Genomic DNA, 19,267 nt, shown 5'->3' with positions numbered 1-19,267 from the left:
CAGACAGAAAGGGAAAAATGCTGATTTTAATAAAACACGTGCAAACAGAAAAACTGCACGTGGGTTTTGCTTGCTGAGCAAAGGGGAAGGGGGGGGGCGTGCTGAATTCATAACACTTGGGTTTGATTCTCCACATGCATTGTTCTTTTCTTGGATTCCTCTCTTCCTCTGTCAGGATAACAGTTGTGTTTCTTGTATCTGAGCCGACACAGGAAATCAAATACTTTGTGTTTCGATAAACTATGCTTCCCAGAAACATAACACATCTAGAATTAAAATACTATGACAAACTGTTATGAATTTCTGATTGTTACAGGTGTTGTTAAAGGACTCCAGTAGCCAAGATCAAAGTCTCCAAATTTGGCCTTTGGAGAAAGGGTTGAGGGTGGGGGTGGGGATTTGTTTCAGACATCAAAGGTAAGGCTCTCAAGTCAATTTATGCTCTGCTGGGTTGAGTCAGTCAGGATACAAATTATGGTCCATATATTTCAGTGACAAGAAGGAAATGGTTATGTAAATACACAAGTATTAACATCAATCTGTATTAAATTATGTAAACATATACATCTTCTGAGGTCAGCACAGAGATCCTCTTTTTGGAGCGGGGCTCTACTGAAGCATTGCTCGAATCTGTTTGGAAGTCGACTCATCATTCAAGTGCTTTGTAGTGAACCTGATAGAGACAGAAGGTCAGTGAGCAAATAGTGCTTGCAAAAGTATCCAGGAGTTACTCACCAGCCATCCTTTCCTCTGGGGAAAAATTGGTATTTGTACATCAAACAGGTGGACTTCCTTCTTTAGACAAAGAGCCACACTTCGGAGCTCTCTGTATTCTGAGAGTTCATAGTTTCTTCTTTCTTCTAAAGATGATGAATCTTTATTTTTCTACCCAATAATTACATGGAGAAGATACCATAGATCTAATTTTTGAGGGAGATAGACATCACAGGACAGGTTGCAGAATTTCAACTCCTCTCCTTCTGAGTTATAAATTCCAAAATATGACCAACCAGTGGCTCACACCTGTAATCCCCGCAACTAAGATCTGAGGATTCTGGTGCAAAGCTAGCCTGGGACAACAAATCTGAGAGACTTTTATCTCCAATTAATCAGGAAGAAAAAGAAGACTGTACATGGAGGTGTGGCTACAATGGCAGAGCCTTGAGCAAGAAAGTTAAGCAAGAGCACAAGACCATGAGTTCAAGCCCTGAACCAGCACACACACACACACACACACACACACACACACACACACACACACATTAAATTTCAAAATATGGATATCCCCCAAATTAAAACATCCTTGGTTCTCTACTCTTGTAGTAATGCTCATCTTCATTAACACCACAAGGGGGCACAAATGCAGGAGGGGAAAGCAAAAATTTGGTGCACTCTTCCATATCCCATTGGCCTGATGCAGAATCATCTGTGCTAAGGAATGTAAAGAATTACCATGGTACAAAATACCTTGACCATGTCATCACTACTCCACAGAAGTTGCCATTTGCTTTTCAGGTGGGGTTATTGCCTTAATTTTACAGCTGAGAAAACCAAGATTCAGAGAACCTAAATGCCCCACTGTGGACCACAAAGTTGATCTTTTTGATTTGGGAAGAATTTGTGAGTTCGATCTAGATGTGTGTGGTTCCTTCAAAAGCCTATATATATATTTTTAAATCATGTGTCTGCTGGAGACACAAATTCCAAAAATCCAAAGGGCTCCTGGCCTAGCACAGTGCCCTGATCTTGAGGAAGTTTTGCTAGATTGAATGAAACTTGGAATTTAAGAAAATCACAGTAAATCTTCTTACTTTGTGTGGAAAGCCAGTCTGGTGTAAAATGATCACCAGTGCCAAGTACTGTGGGGTTAACAGTACATGTGTTCTGAAGGCTGAAGACTTAGTCACCCTGAAAAACAGTGTCAGCCTCAGTGTCTACACCACTTTATGCGCATCTAAGGTTCCCCATTTATCAGATAGGTACGATCTTATCAGCCTTACATTCATAAACTGTAGGGGTTAAATGAGGCAATGTGTTTAGAGGTGAAATGCAAAACCTGAGTACATGTAGATGAAATAGCATTGGTCTGTTCGCTTTGACTTGGTATACATGTATAACAGAGTGAAACAGAGGGAAATTAAGCTGGGACTACGAGCCTTCCACATAGATTGCAACCTAGCACTGGGATGATTTACACAGTAGTCCAATTCAATGAGTTCCTGTATATACATCACAGCTAAAAAATTACAGTCCCTCCTTAAAGCGGATGAAGAATATGCATCCTTTGGAAGAGAAGAGGTGTCTGGGTAATCCTAGTTAGCAGTGAGGTACTAGAATGAGCCACAGCTGGCCAAATAGTTAGGTATCTCACTTAAGTGTTGAAATATGGCATATACATTTTTCTGTACATATGGTATCTATTTTTAGTATATTACAAGGTTCTAGGTTCTGTGACTCCTCTAGATTACTTTAGAGCAAATAAAAACCAACCGAATACAAATTGTGACAGCACATGAGCCCAGAGATTTGACTCATGTGGACTGGGTCTATGTCTGAGTATTACTGTTTCCAGAAACTATGCATATCATCTTCATGTGTGGCCAGCTATGGGAACCAATGGTGAAGAGGGAAACAAGATCCAAGGGCCCCTTCTTTTGAGGAACTTCCAGAATCCTCAAAGCAAAGAGGCCGTGAACCAGGCTTATGGGCCTTGTGCCATCATTCAGAATCAGGTTCAGACTCTAGCTTGGTCATTCACTTGTCAGACAAGTTATTTAGCTTCAATACATCTCCAATTATCCCCTCTGTAAAAAGAAAATGATGAAAATGCTGTTGACAGAGAGGGTGCAGGGAAGAGTAGATAATGTTAGAAGACATAAGGGCTCCCGGGTCTTTGGTCTCCAACAGCAGATCTGCAGGGCTGGTTGCCTTGTGTTAGTCTACAACAGAGTCAACTCACCTGAGGGCATTCAGCAACCCTTCCACACTGTCCGGAGCTTGTTCCTTCAATACCTTTATGCAGCCTTTCATCTAGCGGGGGGGAAAAGCACAATGCTTAATACCCTGGAAATCCAGTCCATTCTAGTGCCTATCCATCATAATAGCAGCATATGGAATCAAACACAGAAAGGGCTTATAGCAAGTGCTGTATGGGTGTAATCAGGGGTGAGGAGCACTGGGCATGGAGATCCTGAGGGTAAAGAGGGCTGAACTCTGAGGTAGGACGATGTCTGGCTTAGCTACTGGTAGGAGAATGGGGAAATACTCGAAAGTAGAGAAGGAAGGACAGGTGTGTGGGGGAAAGGAGATTCATTGGTTTGGGGATAGCCACAGGAAGTAGGGTCTGGAATTATAGGTAAAGAGTGATTCCTTATCAGAACGTTTCATAAGAATCTAAAAAAATATATTTGAAAACATCGTGTCACCCTTTCCTGGTACACAAATTAATATCTATTGCTGAAACGACTCATCCTCTTGGAGTCTTGGTGATTTTGCTCTAATGATTCTGTCTAACCAGACTACTCTTCATTCCCTTTGTGTATTTTGGGAGATTCTACACCTTCTTCAAGACTACTTCAAAATCACCCCATCTCTGCCCCTAGGCTGGGTGGGTTTTCCTCTTACCTGGGTTTCTGGATCTCTGTAAACCACAGCACAATCTTTGTGCAAACTTACACCAGATCTCGTTGAGACATTGTAAATCAACACTTGTCTCTTCCTAGTGGATGGTGATGCCCTAAGGATGTATAAATCTGGTGCCTGTACCTGCTGGCTGAGAAGCAGACTGGTGTCTGACAGAAGACCCTTCCTATTATCACAGAAAATAACCCAACTCAAAGATGTGCTGAGCATGGTAAACCCTATGCTTTCTTAGACTCACAGGCAAAGTTTGATATCAAGAGAGTCTCTCTTTTTTTTTTTTTTTTGGCCAGTCCTGGGGCTTGGACTCAGGGCCTGAGCACTGTCCCTGGCTTCTTTTTGTCAAGAGCCTCTCTTGACCTGAACGAACACAGCCTTCATCAACACTAGAGCTGAAGATGAACATCATACAATGCCCAACAGAAAGACGCAGCAAATGATGTATAGTCAAGCTTTTCAAAGGTTAGGGATACCAGGCATAGTTGTATCCAGTGTATTTTAAATTGCTGACTCTGTGTTAAGTTAAATAATGGCTATGGTAAATGAGAATGTCTCATGAATTCTGGGTAACAAACTCAGTTCCTAGTTAAATGATACCTATGGAAGGATTCATAGTTACTTACAATCAATCTGATTGATTATAAGCATGAAAATGCCAAAGCAGTCAACACATTTGTTGGGATGAACATAAGCCTATAACATACTGCTCTGCAAATTTGCAAAACCTTTAAAAATAATATGTACAAGGTCCTAATTTGCTAAGCAAACCCACATGTAAAAAGAGGGGACATATTGTTGAAATACCAATAGTGCTCAGGACTATATTGAGGTTATTACTAATTACTTTAACTTTGCATATATTGCTATCCCACATTTCAAAACGTTTTTCATAATAAATATTTGTTCTTTTATCAAAGAGATATAATTACCACAGTAGACATAATTTTATGAAGAACCAGGCCTAGCTATGCTAGGAACCCAGGACCTCAAAATGATAATTGGTTACATCTTTTCGTCTATAAATGTCCTCCCATTCTTCAGGTTTATAGCCCTTCTTGGCATCTAGACTTTGTGTCGACAGTTCAGTTGCATCAATAGCACTGTTTTGTGCAGACAAATGGACAGGGCATGTCACCCTGCCCGAGCCTTGCCACAACAAGGACCCAAAGGTCCTGTTTTGCATGCAGAAAGTTTTATATGGAACACACCATTGGAACTGGTTGCACTATTTGGCAGGCAAATTCTAGAGCAAAATGGGTGGGGGGGGGGTGTGAATCCTGAAATCCACAGGAAAGCACCTACATGAGCGAGTCATTCATTCATTTCATTAATTCAGTGAAGGCTCTACAGAGCACTGCTGAATGTCATTCATAGTCACTGTGATCCAGATAGAATGCTAGGTAGTGGAGCAGACATTAGATATATTGGTCATGACCCCTATCCTTATCAAAATCTTAGAGACTCTGGGAAGGTCAGAAAATACAATCTGGTAAGTGCTCTGAGGACCAGAGAAGGAAAGCACTACATCTACAGTGCAAAGGGAATGACTTCTTTGTTGGGACAATCCTTGAGGAGTGTAGAAAGAAATTTGCCCCTGGAGAGGAGGAAAAAATGGCTGTCTGGGCAAGCCCATTCATGCCCAGGATCATATTCGCATGACAAGGAAGGCAGAAGACTCAGTGGGACAACAGGTAGAAAGACACAGAAAAAAATCGAGAAGGTCATTGGCATTTGACCATGGTGCCTTGAAATCCATCATCTTCCAATTCTTCTCACATGAAGACACACAGGACAGAGAAAAGACATAGCGGCAGGACACAGAAGGTCAATGAAAGGCAGTGTGCAGCTAGGGGCTGGTCATCTTTTAGCTCCACTGAGGTCAAGAAAATCAGCATCTTAGTATTCTAACTTTGTATATGAGGCTGGTAATCTCACCGTACACACGTGAAAAAGAGTGGAGTTCTTGCTGTGAGAATAGCGATTAGAAGAAGGCGCTCTCAGTGGGGACAGAGGTTTGTGTGTGTGTGTGTGTGTGTGTGTGTGTGTGTGTGTGTGTGTGTGTGTGTGAGAGAGAGAGAGAGAGAGAGAGAGGAGAGCCTATCCAGTGGCCTCCCTGAGCTCTTATTTGGAAATGCCAATGCATGGCTGTTCTTACATCAATCTTGGATGTCTTGCAGAACGCTCCCACAGGGTGCACGTGGTCATAGAGAATGATGACACCCACCATCACCCTCATGCAGAACATCAGAGTTTCTTCACTCGTAAACCTGCTTCTGTACTCCCTGAAAGAGAGAAGCATGGGGTACAGGCATCACTTCCATGTTAGGACATATAATTTTTGGTCTCCACACTGACTTCCCTTGTAATTCCCTCTGGAGAACAATCTCAGGCCTGTAACAACCAGGTTAATATGCTCTTGAAGAGAGTAACGACGATAATTCTCCTTGAATCTACCCAACCGGCAATTCGGTGCAAAAATAAGGTAAATTAGAGGGCAGTAAATTCCCTTCCCTTCTGCCCTTCAGCTGCCAGCTCATCATGTACATTAGGCCCCCGCCCATCAATCTTGAATATTTTATAGCAGGTCCTTCTGGCTGTCCAAGATTATAGAGAATAATGGCTTCATTACAGAGAAAAAGAATCAGGCTCATTTCTACAGAATGGCTATCATGTCTCCAGTTAGAGTAACTTCCTTTGTTAGGACACAGGCTGCAGATGGAACTAGATTGGCAAAGATGCCTCAAAGAAATTATGTACTCTTCACTGACCCGAGAGTACATGTGGACTTTGAATTTTGTTCACTTACCTTGATAGGGACTCTGATGATTCAAAGAATTAAGGCCAATCGTGGAGGCTTTCTTAGCATCTATTTCATTAGGAAATGGCCCCACAATAAAGACGAGTACTATTTCTGTCTTGGAATAAATCATCTTAACTTTGGTATAAGTGAAATATTTGAAATTAATGTCCTCTTACATTTGAGCAGAACATCACGTTTTCTAAAGTACTCGCGATGCCTTTGCCCTGCCTGACACTGCAGAGTGGATGGCATGATGGGAACTTCAATGGAGGAAGAAAGCAAGGGGGCCCAGGGAGGTCAGGTCGCTCATCGGTAGGCACAGGAGGGCGAAAGAGCTAAGTGAACCTTAGACGTTGAGTCTAGATTTCCCCATAACTGTACTGTAGGGCGAAAGACCTAAGTGAACCCTAGACGTTGAGTCTAGATCCCCCATAACTGTACTGTAGGGCGAAAGACCTAAGTGAACCCTAGACGTTGAGTCTAGATCCCCCATAACTGTAATGTAGGGCGAAAGACCTAAGTGAACCCTAGACGTTGAGTCTAGATCCCCCATAACTGTACTGTAGGGTGAAAGACCTAAGTGAACCCTAGACGTTGAGTCTAGATTTCCCCATAACTATACCATGTCTTCTTCAACCACTTTAACTTTCTTAAGAACCTAGAATCTAGTAATTGCTAGTGGTTCAGGTACAGAGAAACTTTAGTGTGTATGTGTGTGTGAGAGAGAGAGAGAGAGTGAGCGAGAAAGAGAGAGGGAGAGAGAGACAGACAGACAGACAGAAACAGAGAAAAGAGACAAAGAGGAAGATAGATTAAAGAGACAAAGAAATAAAGATGGAAATTATCACTTGTTAGCTGGTTAGCTGGTAAGCGAGTCAGCTTACTATATCTACTTTTGGTTCTAAAATTCAGATCTTGTCTGCAGTATTTTTATAATAAGATCCAGTCATCTAACTCTCCCTTCCATTTGGTCCTTACATATCTTTTACAGCATCTTGGAGTGTCTTGCTCTTCCATCTCGTAAGTGAAGAAACCTTTGTGAAATCTATCAACGAGGTTGGACCTCAGCTGCTTCAGCTACAAAATGGGCACAGCAACAGGGGGCACGCATGGTGCTTCATGAAGCTGAAGCAGATAACATACATGTAACCTTTTACATGATGATATCTGTGTAACTCTATATGTACCGACGGTACATGCTGTCATCCTCATTATAAGATCACCATCATCTACCTTATCAGCATCATCATCACCATCAGTACCATCCCTGAGTGTGCTCTGGTGGGACTTACGGAGTTTCCAGCATGACTTTACAGACACTGGTCATTGTACTGAGGCAGTCTGTGGTGTTCTCTATTGGCAGGGTTTTGTTCTAAAAGGGAGACACAAAGGCACAGCCTCAATAGCCATTTTTTTATGCACAGTGACGAAAAAGAACACAGGGCTGCTCAAATTCACTAACTTCAGAGACAAAGTGCATCGTGGCGTTGCTGAGAGTTTTCAGCATTGGTGTGGCTTCTGCATAGAAGAGGGACATCCGGTTGGCCATCTCATTATTAACTTCATTCTCAATGTCTAGCTGGTGAAAAGAAGAGAAAATGAAATTAGAAAGGTAAAGCAAAACGAAACCAGTGAACACCCCCCTCAAATCAAATCCCTTCCTCTGGATATTGAATTATAAACAACTGTCTTCCCTCTGAGTTCTGCTCCACAGTCATGGAGAAAGGTGCTAGGAAGGAAGATCCGGAGACTCACATGCATGTTATTGATGCGGTTGCGACTGATTGTTCTTCTGTAGTAGCTAAAGTCATTCTGAATAGCTGGGTTCCTCATCTGAAATTCACAAGAGAAGGCCACCTCTCAGCATCAGGTGGGAGGTAAGCCGTGGAAGCAGAGACAGCAGATTTTGTAAATATGCTGAAACATCTCTTCGTCGTGGTTAAAAATAAAGCCTCAGAACTTCTTTATTCTAAAGTATGCCCCATTTTAATTATGGGCTAGATTTCAGGAAAAGTATATGTGTTCCTAACAAGGAACAGACACTTGATCTTATTTCATTTGGCAGATTTTGAAGATCCCTATACACACCATCATCTTAAATTATTCTAACCACATGGAATGCAAATATTCACTATATTATGTATCTCTCTGGGGAAGAGGCTACTGTCGTACTCTATGCTCCCGCCCCATAGCTTAGGCAGGAGAGATTTAAGCAGTGGTACTTGGCATAAGTTCATGACACATTCACAGTGCGTTTGTCCAGACCTTCAGCTCATCGAATCGAAGGGTAAAATGTAGAATTTCTGCAAACTCCTTTGCCAGGGCCTGCTCCCGTTCCAGGTGCTGGGTTGGTGTATAGGGCGGACAGGTCAGAGACTCCAATAAACTCTGAAGAGCTTTCTCTGAAAGTCAAAGAGACCCATATAATTACCTCACGTAGCCCACAGAGATCCTTCCACAATCACGATTGGCCCCATGTGACAATCTCAGGGACAAGGTGGGCGGGTCTCTCTTCCCCATGTGTTTCTCCCCCGCCATCGCCAGGGTGACTTTCTCAATTATGCTCACATAGCTATAGTGCCAATCCTAGACACTGTGAGAAGACTTTGGGTGTGTTTCTGTCTGACGCTGTGTATGATATGAGCACCACTCGTAATACAAGGACGAGAGGAAGCAGCAGCTCTGGACCCCTGGCTCAGATCACCCATTCCACAGGTGGGAATTCTGATGCTCTTCTAGCTTTCCTCTGCATCTACCCTGAACCCAACTCTAGGAATTCTTTCTACAAAGCTATCAGCACATTTACTTCCATCACTGTTCCGACAATGATCTTATTCTTCCCACTTGACTGTTTCTAAACATTCTTTGCAGTTTTTAAAATTTTCTACGTGTTTATTATGTTCATCTAAACTAGCCCTCTCTCACAAGGATTGATAAGCTATGGCCAATAAATTGAATCTGGTGCATTGTTGTGTTTGTAAATCAAGTTTTATGAGAAGGCAGAGCCATTCATTCCCTCTTGTTCTGAGTAGAGGTATAATGGGAGTCTGAGTAGTTATGAGACACACAAGGCATGTATAAGATTTGAAATTTACTATCTGGCACTTTACAGGGCAACCTGACAATGCTATTTCTGCATGCCCTTTATATCCATATATACATGATGGACACACGCATGCTATAGATGCCTTTCATGGCATCTTGATAAGGTTTACCTCTAGCCTTGGTTAACCATGTCTGGCTAGGGAGACACACTGCCTTTAAAGGCAGCTAGCAGCACTACGGTCTATTTTGAGTGGGGAAGCTTTATCTTGCTGAGCTGAACCTGGCTTCCTTGGAATTTCAGGTGAATTCAGACACACACCTTGAGGAAACATGGGAGGGGGGTGTCTGGTTTCTCTTCTATTTGAAAAAAATCTAAGGAAGGCCTCTTTTCTTAAGAAACTGGCTTGCTGCATTGAAAGACTCCTCCTGGACGTAGCTTCTAATCTTCCCAACTACATGGTCTTTATTTACCCAGTGTATTTCAACTTCTGTTTTCCAGCTAAAATGTGGCACTTGTTTCATGGCAAAAGTAGAGTAGACTCTAACTACTGCCTTTGTTTCCTTTCCAGATAAACTGCATGAAGAACTCTTGCATGAATTTCCTGTTGAGACAGTGATTGCGTCACTATTGTCAAGTACCTTGCTCCTATCATCAATCAGACATGGCTTAATTCTGGCTTTTGCACAGTGACTCCTTCCCTGTACAGCTCTGAGTTTGTTTTTTAAAGCTTTAGGGAAGAAAATCATGCTTGTTTATTTTGTATTTTACCATGTTGAATTGATCTCATAACTCTAGCCAACTAAGTTTCTTGTGGATCAGCACGTAACTTTTTTTTTTTTTTTTGGCCAGTCCTGGGCCTTGGACTCAGGGCCTGAGCACTGTCCCTGGCTTCTTCCTGCTCAAGGCTAGCACTCTGCCACCTGAGCCACAGCGCCCCTTCTGGCCGTTTTCCATATATGTGGTGCTGGGGAATCGAACCGAGAGCTTCATGTGTAGGAGGCAAGCACTCTTGCCCACTAGGCCATATTCCCAGCCCAGCAGGTAACTTTTAATTCCCAAATTTACTGGTATTGATGGCTGAGATCAACCTACAGTTAACTACAGAGTGTAACAGAGCTGAGCATGAGCTGAAGGGCAGCTCATTCTCCAGGTGCCGGTAGGGGTACTCCCAATGTGCCAGTGATTGAAAGGGAAGAAAGATTGTGGTGGATTCAAAGAAATGAGAGTAACAAGAGTTGTCCACAAATGGCCTCATAAGACAGAGTGAATGGCTGCAGTATATTTTCCAATACACATTCTTGTTCCTGCTACCTTCTCAAATGACAAAACAGAATTTCACATGTGGGAAATGGTGATGATAAACACACTCACCTAGCCGTATGGAAAACTCGTAAAATCTCTTTAGCCTCACAACCAGAGGGCATACCGCATTCCATGCTTTTTCTTGAAGCTGAATGTCATTGGGATTTTGAATTGCCTACAAAGAACAGGGTAGAATGGTCTGTTTGAAGAACAGTAATAAGTATCTCATTAAAAAGACCAAAGATGGAGAAAGGATTTCAGTTTTTAAAAAAATTTCAGTCCTTGTGCATTTTGTGAATGGGTGTTATTTTGGGTGACAAAGATTCACTGAACTGTCATCCCCTAAGGGGGGTTATTCTGAAAGGGAATTTTAATACTTGAACACAAAGCAAATGGCTACAGCTAGATCCGCGCTGTCTTACTTGTTTCTTCATCTTGAATATAAAAACAACATGCGAGTTCTCCATTAGCATTTCATTTTCCTAAAGCTGAGCGATGGTTTGCTATAAAGGGCAGATTCGGTATATATTATCCTTTCTCTCTGTTATAAACTATATAGTTGGCAGTCTCTATGTTATCTAAGTCACCTAAATTAAATGACGACCTCTGCACAAAGAAAACATGCTTAGGCCGGCTACCAGTGAGTGGTTCACTTCTTAATCCTAGCTATTTGGGAGGTACAACTGGAGGGACTGAGGTCAAAGGTCAGCCTGGGCAAAAAAAAACTGTGCCCCTCCCCCCCCACATCTTAACCAATAACTAGCTGACTCAGTGGTATGAGTCTGTCTTGACAACTACACATGAGGCTAAGCAGGTGAAGGAATGGCTCCGAGAGTAGAGCACCTGCATAACAAGTGTGCAACCCTGACTTCAAACCCAGCACCACCATAAAAACAAAGAGAAAACCTGCTTCAGAGACTAGCGTTTGTTGAACAGGGTGGTCTTGCCTGGGTCTTAGATTGTGATGATGGTGGTACTCTTCTCAGAGAAATGGTGGCTGGGTTAGTGGTGAGCATGTATGTATATGCATATGTGTGTGCGTACATGTTTGTGCATTCACGCAGGCATACGTCTGTGTGTGCACATTTCCGCAAGGATTAGACAGCATTAGACAGTAGTGCATGCCTGTAGTTCCTAGTTACTGGAGAGCTGAGGTGGGACGATCACTTGAGCCAGGGGATTTAAGACCCATCTGGGCAACAGAGCAAGAAGCCCCATCTCAAACAAACCAAAAGAAAACAAACAGGAAAATCTTGATGCTTTGAAGCAAAAGGAGTGCGATTTTTCTCCTTAAAGGAATTATGAATTCTAAGAAGTCAAACAGACTATTTTCCTTCATGCTTTGTCTCTTTTCTTTTCTTTTTCTAGAAAAATCTCACACTTGCTCTTTTTGGTCACCTGGTGCTTATTTGGTCAACTGGTGCTCTACTACTTGAGGCACTGCTCCAGTTTGGCTTCTTGTTGGTAATTTTGGAGATGGAATCTTACAGACTTTTCTGCCTAGGCTGGCTTTGAACAGTGATCCTCAGAATCTCAGCCTTCTGAGTTGCTAGTAGGCCCGACCCATCCATGCCTGGCTTCTCTTTCTTTTTTATTTCTAACCTAAGGCATTGAAGACCACAGGTGCTTTTCGTCAACTGAAAGCAAGATGGTCTACAGCTGTTGTTTTTGTGATGAAACCTAACCCAAACCATCACAGGCTGTGGGAAGTACATCACCCGAGACCTCCTGACTCTTAAGTCAACTGTTATTCACAGCCTTTACGTGTGCATTTCTCTTAACTAAAGTAATCTATTGACATTACTGTCAGAATGTGAATCTTCATCAAATGAAGATCTGGAGAATGGCTAACACTCTACACTGTCTACATCTCTGTGTGTTCACGTTAATGTGCCAGAACTAAAAGGGGCCATTCATACATTTTCTTAAAGGACTCATTATGCATCTTGACTTCCCTAATACTCTAGGAAATGCCAGGACTATTAGTTAATCCTTGTACGCATGTGTGCATATGCATGTGTGTGTGTGAATGTGTGTGGTTTTCCCTTTTCCTCCCAGGGTGTTCTCAGATCACAATACGGTTGGCATACATCTCTGATCTCGGGCCCGGCGCCTTTGTAAGCCTGCAGGTCGGTAAGGATGCTCTCCGAGTCCTGGAGGACAGCGCTGATCTGGTTCCATATCTCTCTCTCTCCTTCTGTGGGCTGGGCATCTATGTGGCAGAGAAATAAGAGACACAGAGGGGCTGGTGTTTATAAACCACTCTGATAGGATCAGTGATCAGGTCTTCCTGCTACACAATCCTATCTCCTCCCAGCAAGTTTGGTCGTTACTCTTTAACCTAACGAGCAGCTAAAAAAAGAAAACTAACACAGTGTCTACCCGTGACTCAGTGCAGAATATCCAAAGATCTTTGCACATACCTTAAGTAGCATATTAAAATCACTCTGGGGATTCATTTGTTAATTTATTCATATGGAAAACCTGTTCTTATATACCTGGCTGTATGCACAGGATGAGAGAAAGTGTAAACATTATCTTTTGGAATCAACTTTCCTTAAATTTTTAGAAGTTGTTTTTCATAATAAAAACTTATTATTTTTATCGTGGTAAAATACAGATTACATAAAATGTACTTAACCATTTTCTTGTGACAGTACTGGTGCTTTAACTCAGGGTTTTACACTCCTATTTGGTTTTCCTGCTCAAGATTGGCACTCTTCCTCTTGAACAATACTTCCACTTCTAGGTTTTTGCTATTGACTGGCGATAAAGAGTCTCATGGACTTGGCTGCCTGGCATGGCTTTGAACTGTGACCCTCAGATCTCAGCTTCCTGAATAGCTAGGATTACAGGCATAAGTCAGTGGCACCCAGTTACGTAGCCATTTTTAAGCAATGGTAATCATAACGCAAAATGATAGCTCCCCTCCTGTACTTGACTCTCAGATCTTAGAAAACTGAAGCATTATATTTAGCTCTTAATGGACACTGCTGCATATTCCTATGATGACCGAAAATCTGTAGGTCTGAGTACAGATGGAAAAACACTCCCTTTCTCATTTCCATATGAAAATAAGCTTTAGGAGTTGGATAATTACTCCTTCAGCATCCTAGTAGCGGCACATCATTCTGGAACACAGAAAGCACTGAGACTTCAATGGACATGAATGTGTACTAAGAGGTCTGGCAAAGAACCACTTGTTTTATTTATTGTTGGTCTACACCGTGACCACTGCCCACAAAAAGAAACGACAAGTTCAAGCTTATAGAATGAGGGCAGGACTGAGGACACAATGGCCTCCCCCAAGATCTTCAGTGAATTCACTGATTGCACCCCAGAGTACCTTTAGGTTCTTGTTCCCAGGGGCGGTCTGTGGAGGCTGAGAGGTGGAGCTGACAGGTGGAGCTGACAGGTAGGAAATGTTTGCTCTAGTTTTGTCCTCACAATTGCATTAAACACGTTAGGTGCTCAGACCACTGGGGAAGCACAGGCCTCGTGTAAAACAAAGGCACTGATCAAGGAGGGAGAGGGCAGATAACATCTCACAAATCCCCATTTCCCAGTGTTCAGATCCTGAGACACTGGAAGCTTCCTACAGACCTGACTAAATAGAAAGACAAAGGCAGAGCTGCAGCTGGTCTCACGCTTTCCGGTCCCAATCAATTTAAGTCCCCATTGCCATCGGTCTTATGGGAGAATAAAGAGCTGATCTTGAAAAGGGGTATGCACTAGTGCCACGGTCACTAGTGTTATCACAGAACATAAAAGACTGAATCCACAAACAGGTAACTAAGTGGACAGTGGTCTTGATGACAAAGGGTCCAGCTAGGTCGAGCACTGCAAGAAGGCAGATGGCCAAGATGGCTACTCTCCTCATTGCCAAATCCAGAACCAGAGGCTTCAAGCCAGGTCTTTGAGGGGCGATCGTCGCTAGTGTTTAGATTACTTTATTTATTTACGTCCTGCCTAAGACCTAAGAAATTCATAGAATTTCCTTAGAGAAGGAAGAGTGACATGAATCACTGCATGGCAATTCTTAAGAAAGAGTGAGAGCGAGAGAGTGAGAGAGAGAGAGAGAGAGAGAGAGAGAGAGAGAGAGAGAAGAAAAGTAAGATGATTTATGGACCTGTACGGGTATCCACTTTGCCAACTCTATCTTCTAGAAATGAAAGGATTTCAGCTATGACATGGGGTCAAAGCTCATACATGTCAGGGCTCAGAAAATGAAGAATGTAATTGGGGAAGAGTAGAAAAGTTAATTGAGATCTGGATGGGATTGGGTCAAAGGCAATGAAAGGAAGTACATCTACCAAGATGGCACTATTCAGACAAAGGCTGGAGACTGAGCTAAGCAGAGCTGGACTAGAAAGGGGAAAGAGATCTGTCAGGATAGAAAACAGAGGCTACCTCGGGAACCTAAAGGAGAAAAAGAAGTATTTCACTCCAGTAGCTCTGTACCCTTCATTTGTTTCCCAAACACATTGCATATATTTTCTCAGGTATAATCTTACTCAGAAGATGAATCACATCTTATTTTATTCTTCCTTGCTTTCCCAAACACTTCTCAATATAACACACGTGTCTTAAATATAGAAAGCCATAGGCCAGGAAGACTATAAGTTCAGCAAGCATTTCAGTGATACTGCCAGAATTTCAGGGAAATGTTGGCAGTTTCTGAATGGGAATGATATCAGAGGAGAAAAAAGAAATAGGAAAAAAAAAGTACAAATCAAAGAGGTTAGCAAACAAATAAAAATCAACCACTCATTAATTCAAATCCTCTCCCCCTTTGATGAATGTATCAAAAAATCGCAATCTAAACAAAGAAAATTTCCTCAAGAGATATTTATTTGGAGAAGAGGGAACGTAAGAGCTCAGACTATTGAATATAATTATCGGATAGCTTGTGAAAGGAGGAAATACTGGAGGCCAAGATAGGAGCCTTCTGATCTTAGCTGCCACAGGTCCTCATCTTAGCAAATTACCACTTGAAAAGTTTCAGATGGAGGAATAGAATTAAAACTAAGTGGGTAGGAGAGGAGAGATGGCAAAACCAAAACAAACCATCCTGTTGATGGTTAAACATAAAAGGGGAAAACTATCACAGAAGGCTTTTTCCTTTAATAGAAGGTTTTCTTAAGTGCTTTAAAAAATAAATTCTTCAATAGGATGTCCATGCAACGGTTCTGGGGATAGAAATAGGTAGCTCCTTTCTCTCTCTGAGGGGAGGTGACACTTTTGGGAACAACTCAACAGGGACATTTACGTGACCACAAGGAGTTAGGCATATGGCGGTCACTTCTGTTCGCGAGGAGCTAGACCTGGGGCAGGGGTCGTGGAGAACATTTTACATCACCCAGCTAGGATCACATCCTGCCCTCCCGGCAGCCAAGGATCTGTGAAACAGGACCCTCAGCCCCCAGCCTCCCTCTCTGGGAAATTGTTTCTTTTGGCAGATTTCCTGGTATCCCATTAAAAATATTCTCGTGTGGTCCTGTTTAGCAGCAGTAGGAGATGGTGGGAGAAACCCAATCCATCGTTCTCTCTTTCATCTGGGCTTAGAAATGTGTTGGCTCATTTTCTTCCACTATTTGTTGGTCTTATGGGATACCTGATTTCTTCCGCCTTCCCTGTCACAGAACTACAGTCACATCCTCTCCCAGTAGATAATTAGGTCCTTTGTGTCGACAGCACAGCCAAGCTCTGCCTTCTGAGCCAGAATGCAGAAGATTCTCAGAGGATTCAAGTCACACTGGCGCCGAGGTCCCACATAGAGAGTGACGGCTGGGAGAAGCGCTAGTGTCTGTTTTTCTGTTTCACTTTTCACATGAGAAAGGATTTTGTAATCCAAGGTGTCATTCAACATTGGTCCAAATCCTTATGGAGGTCCATGCATTCCCCAGTTAAACAATCAAAGCTAATGAATGAGATTTTGATCCACTGAGACCTGAGACTCTGGCTATATTTGCTTCATGTGTCATTCTATTTTCAGTGCCAGGTACATAGAACATGCTCAAGAAAATTTTGCTGAACCAACAGTTGGAAAAAATGATTTAAAGATACTTTTCACATTATATTTTGTGATGGCTTCTCTTTGCTCGTTTTGAATTCCTAGAGCTTTGGAGACAAGGTTTGTATTCTTATCCCTGGTGCCCACTTGATGTCCTACCCATTGGAGATACTCACTAAATATGTGATAAATGAATGCCTCGTGAGGAAATTGCTGGGTGACAAAGAACAATGGTTGTTAAGGAGCAATCACTTTTCTCGCCTGCCCTCCCCTTTGTCCCCAGATGGCTTCTATGCTGTTAACATCTCTTACCACTGCCAGTGAGAGATATGTATTTGTCTACAATCACCTTGGTTATTCATATTTTGATTATCACCTGCATGTTATCACTCATCTATGGCTTCCACATCTCCTCAGTGGGGATGGACCATGCTTTGGGCACTGTTCTGTCTGGTGGAGTGAAAAGCAGCACTGGGTTTACCCTTCCAATAGGAAAACAACAACCAGGTTTGCTGTCCAGAATAACCCCATGAGAAGCTTGGGGCCTACTTTTGGCATTTTCTATATTCAGATCCAATTGTTGACCACATTAAAATATTATTGTGTGTTCAAGATGTCAAAAAAATGACATCTTGAAGGGGACCTTGAAGAATCAGTGGTTACAAAGTTTTTTGTTTTTTGTTTTTTTACTATATTTAACAACAACCTCTGAAAGCATTAGTTGAGTGAATAAGAGCTCTGAACTCTGGGCTTTACTTTTCTATTTTTTAACCATAAGATTGACCTTTCATCAAAGAAGGTGACAGGGCATGCAGGCATGTGTGTGTGTGTGTCTGCACACACACACACACACACACACACAATGCTCCTTTGATGAGAGTAGGTCTGTATTTTCAATCGTAGTCAGTGAATATGAATTCTTTGGTAATGTTTCCTCTGAGAACTGCACTCTAAACTTGTAATCATTGGCTATTATTTCATTGAAACGGAGCAGCATGGTTACACAAAGCCAGAATCCTCTCATCTCACAATGGAGCTGTTAAAATTCCTGTGATTTACACAGGCCATTTCAGAAACCAATACTTCTAGTTGCCCTGAAACAAGTGTATCCTGGCCATTAGCCTGGCAATGATTTAAGGCCTATTCTGGATCTGCTATTGTGGAAAAGTAGGAAAACGTATTATGGGCACTGTGACCTTGCATTCATGTATTTATTGTGGAAAACTCACTAAATTCCAAGTGTCTACAATTTTTAATAGAAAAAAACTGTTCTCTTATCAATGAAGATACACTATGAATATCATTTGGAGGGAATATATTGACCCGCCTTTGGCTCAAATTGCAGACAACGGTGAATGTCAACTATTAACATTCTGGAATCCTAAGAATCAAGATGAAACTGTAGCTGCTCAGGACTCTGATATTTATTCAAGGTAGAATGTTTGGCATTCCCGGGTGCTAATGGACAATGAAGGTGGCATGCCTCTTGTCAAGAATGAGCTTTGCCTAACCTACCACAGGAAACAAGATCAAGGCTCCTACTGAAGAGGGGCTGTCAAATCAAAGGCTTCTTATCTTTGCAGATCAGCCAAAGACTCTTCCAGTCTTCAAAGGCACCAGACTCTGTGCTTACCCTCTCCAAATAGCTTATTTGGGACGGTGCGGAGACTCTGCCAGAGGCCCAAATGAACTTAAGATAATCGAAGGAGAAGACACAATTTATGAGATGTCTTTGGTTCTGAAGGAAACCTGCTGTTTCATCAAGAAGATAGATAGCTACCTTTGTGCCCCGTGACTACAGGATAAACATGGGAGGAAGAGCCAGCAGAAAGAACTTGTCAAAGCCATAAATTACATCTGTAGCCTTGCTGCTCCACTCACTTCCTGGTGGCCCCTCCCCATTTCCACTTCGGGGTCAACTAGGAAACATAAATAATTATCTATTATTAACATTGTGGGGTGGGGAATGTAAAATGGCAAGGACTGAGCTGAATACAAACTGCTTAGGGAAATAGCATGACATTGTAAAGGTCCGTTGGAAAATTTAAGTGGACATGGCTGACATATTTATTTGTGCAAGACCTCAGTCACTGCACAGCAGAGCCGAAAGCTCTTTCCTTGGAAAGATTCTACCGGGGACAGAAAAGGGACAGGAGGGTCGAGGACAGTGAGGAACGGTCTATTTCACCCACTGTACTGGGACCCATGGTGGGGACAACATTCCAAAGATGGAATTGTGAGGATGGCGTTTTGAGATGGGATCCTTTGGCCAACTTGTCACTGACTGAATGTCAGCGCTCACGGAAAACCAGGTCCTCTCCCTGGGCACGTCAGTGCTTTTTACGCTGGGGCAGAGTGAGTGACCAGGGCACTGACAGAGCTTAAAGTGCTGACAAAGCCAAAGGTCTTGGGACTTCAGGTGTCTGTGTCACCCAGCAGCCACAATGCCATCAACAAACTTCTTCCC

At 42.5% G+C, this 19,267-nt stretch overlaps 1 protein-coding gene across 2 annotated transcripts in view; it reads right to left on the bottom strand.

Annotated features, from left to right (window-relative positions):
- Window positions 1-421: 421 nt before the first annotated feature.
- Window positions 422-19,267, bottom strand: part of Cyria (CYFIP related Rac1 interactor A) — a 62,437-nt gene continuing 43,591 nt past the window's right edge. For both annotated transcript variants that reach the window (XM_048353399.1, XM_048353398.1), the window contains exons 4-12: window positions 12,878-12,999; window positions 10,857-10,962; window positions 8,705-8,841; window positions 8,195-8,272; window positions 7,902-8,018; window positions 7,732-7,811; window positions 5,795-5,921; window positions 2,960-3,030; window positions 422-673 (exon numbers count right to left, since the gene is read on the bottom strand). In XM_048353399.1, the coding sequence (XP_048209356.1) occupies window positions 610-673; window positions 2,960-3,030; window positions 5,795-5,921; window positions 7,732-7,811; window positions 7,902-8,018; window positions 8,195-8,272; window positions 8,705-8,841; window positions 10,857-10,962; window positions 12,878-12,999 (902 nt within the window). In that variant the 3' untranslated portion in view covers window positions 422-609. The remainder of the gene's footprint in view (window positions 674-2,959; window positions 3,031-5,794; window positions 5,922-7,731; window positions 7,812-7,901; window positions 8,019-8,194; window positions 8,273-8,704; window positions 8,842-10,856; window positions 10,963-12,877; window positions 13,000-19,267) is intronic.

Source organism: Perognathus longimembris, chromosome 8 (assembly GCF_023159225.1).
Source record: "Perognathus longimembris pacificus isolate PPM17 chromosome 8, ASM2315922v1, whole genome shotgun sequence".
Taxonomy (NCBI): Eukaryota; Metazoa; Chordata; class Mammalia; order Rodentia; family Heteromyidae; genus Perognathus; species Perognathus longimembris.
This window is presented reverse-complemented; position numbering and strand designations above follow the sequence as displayed.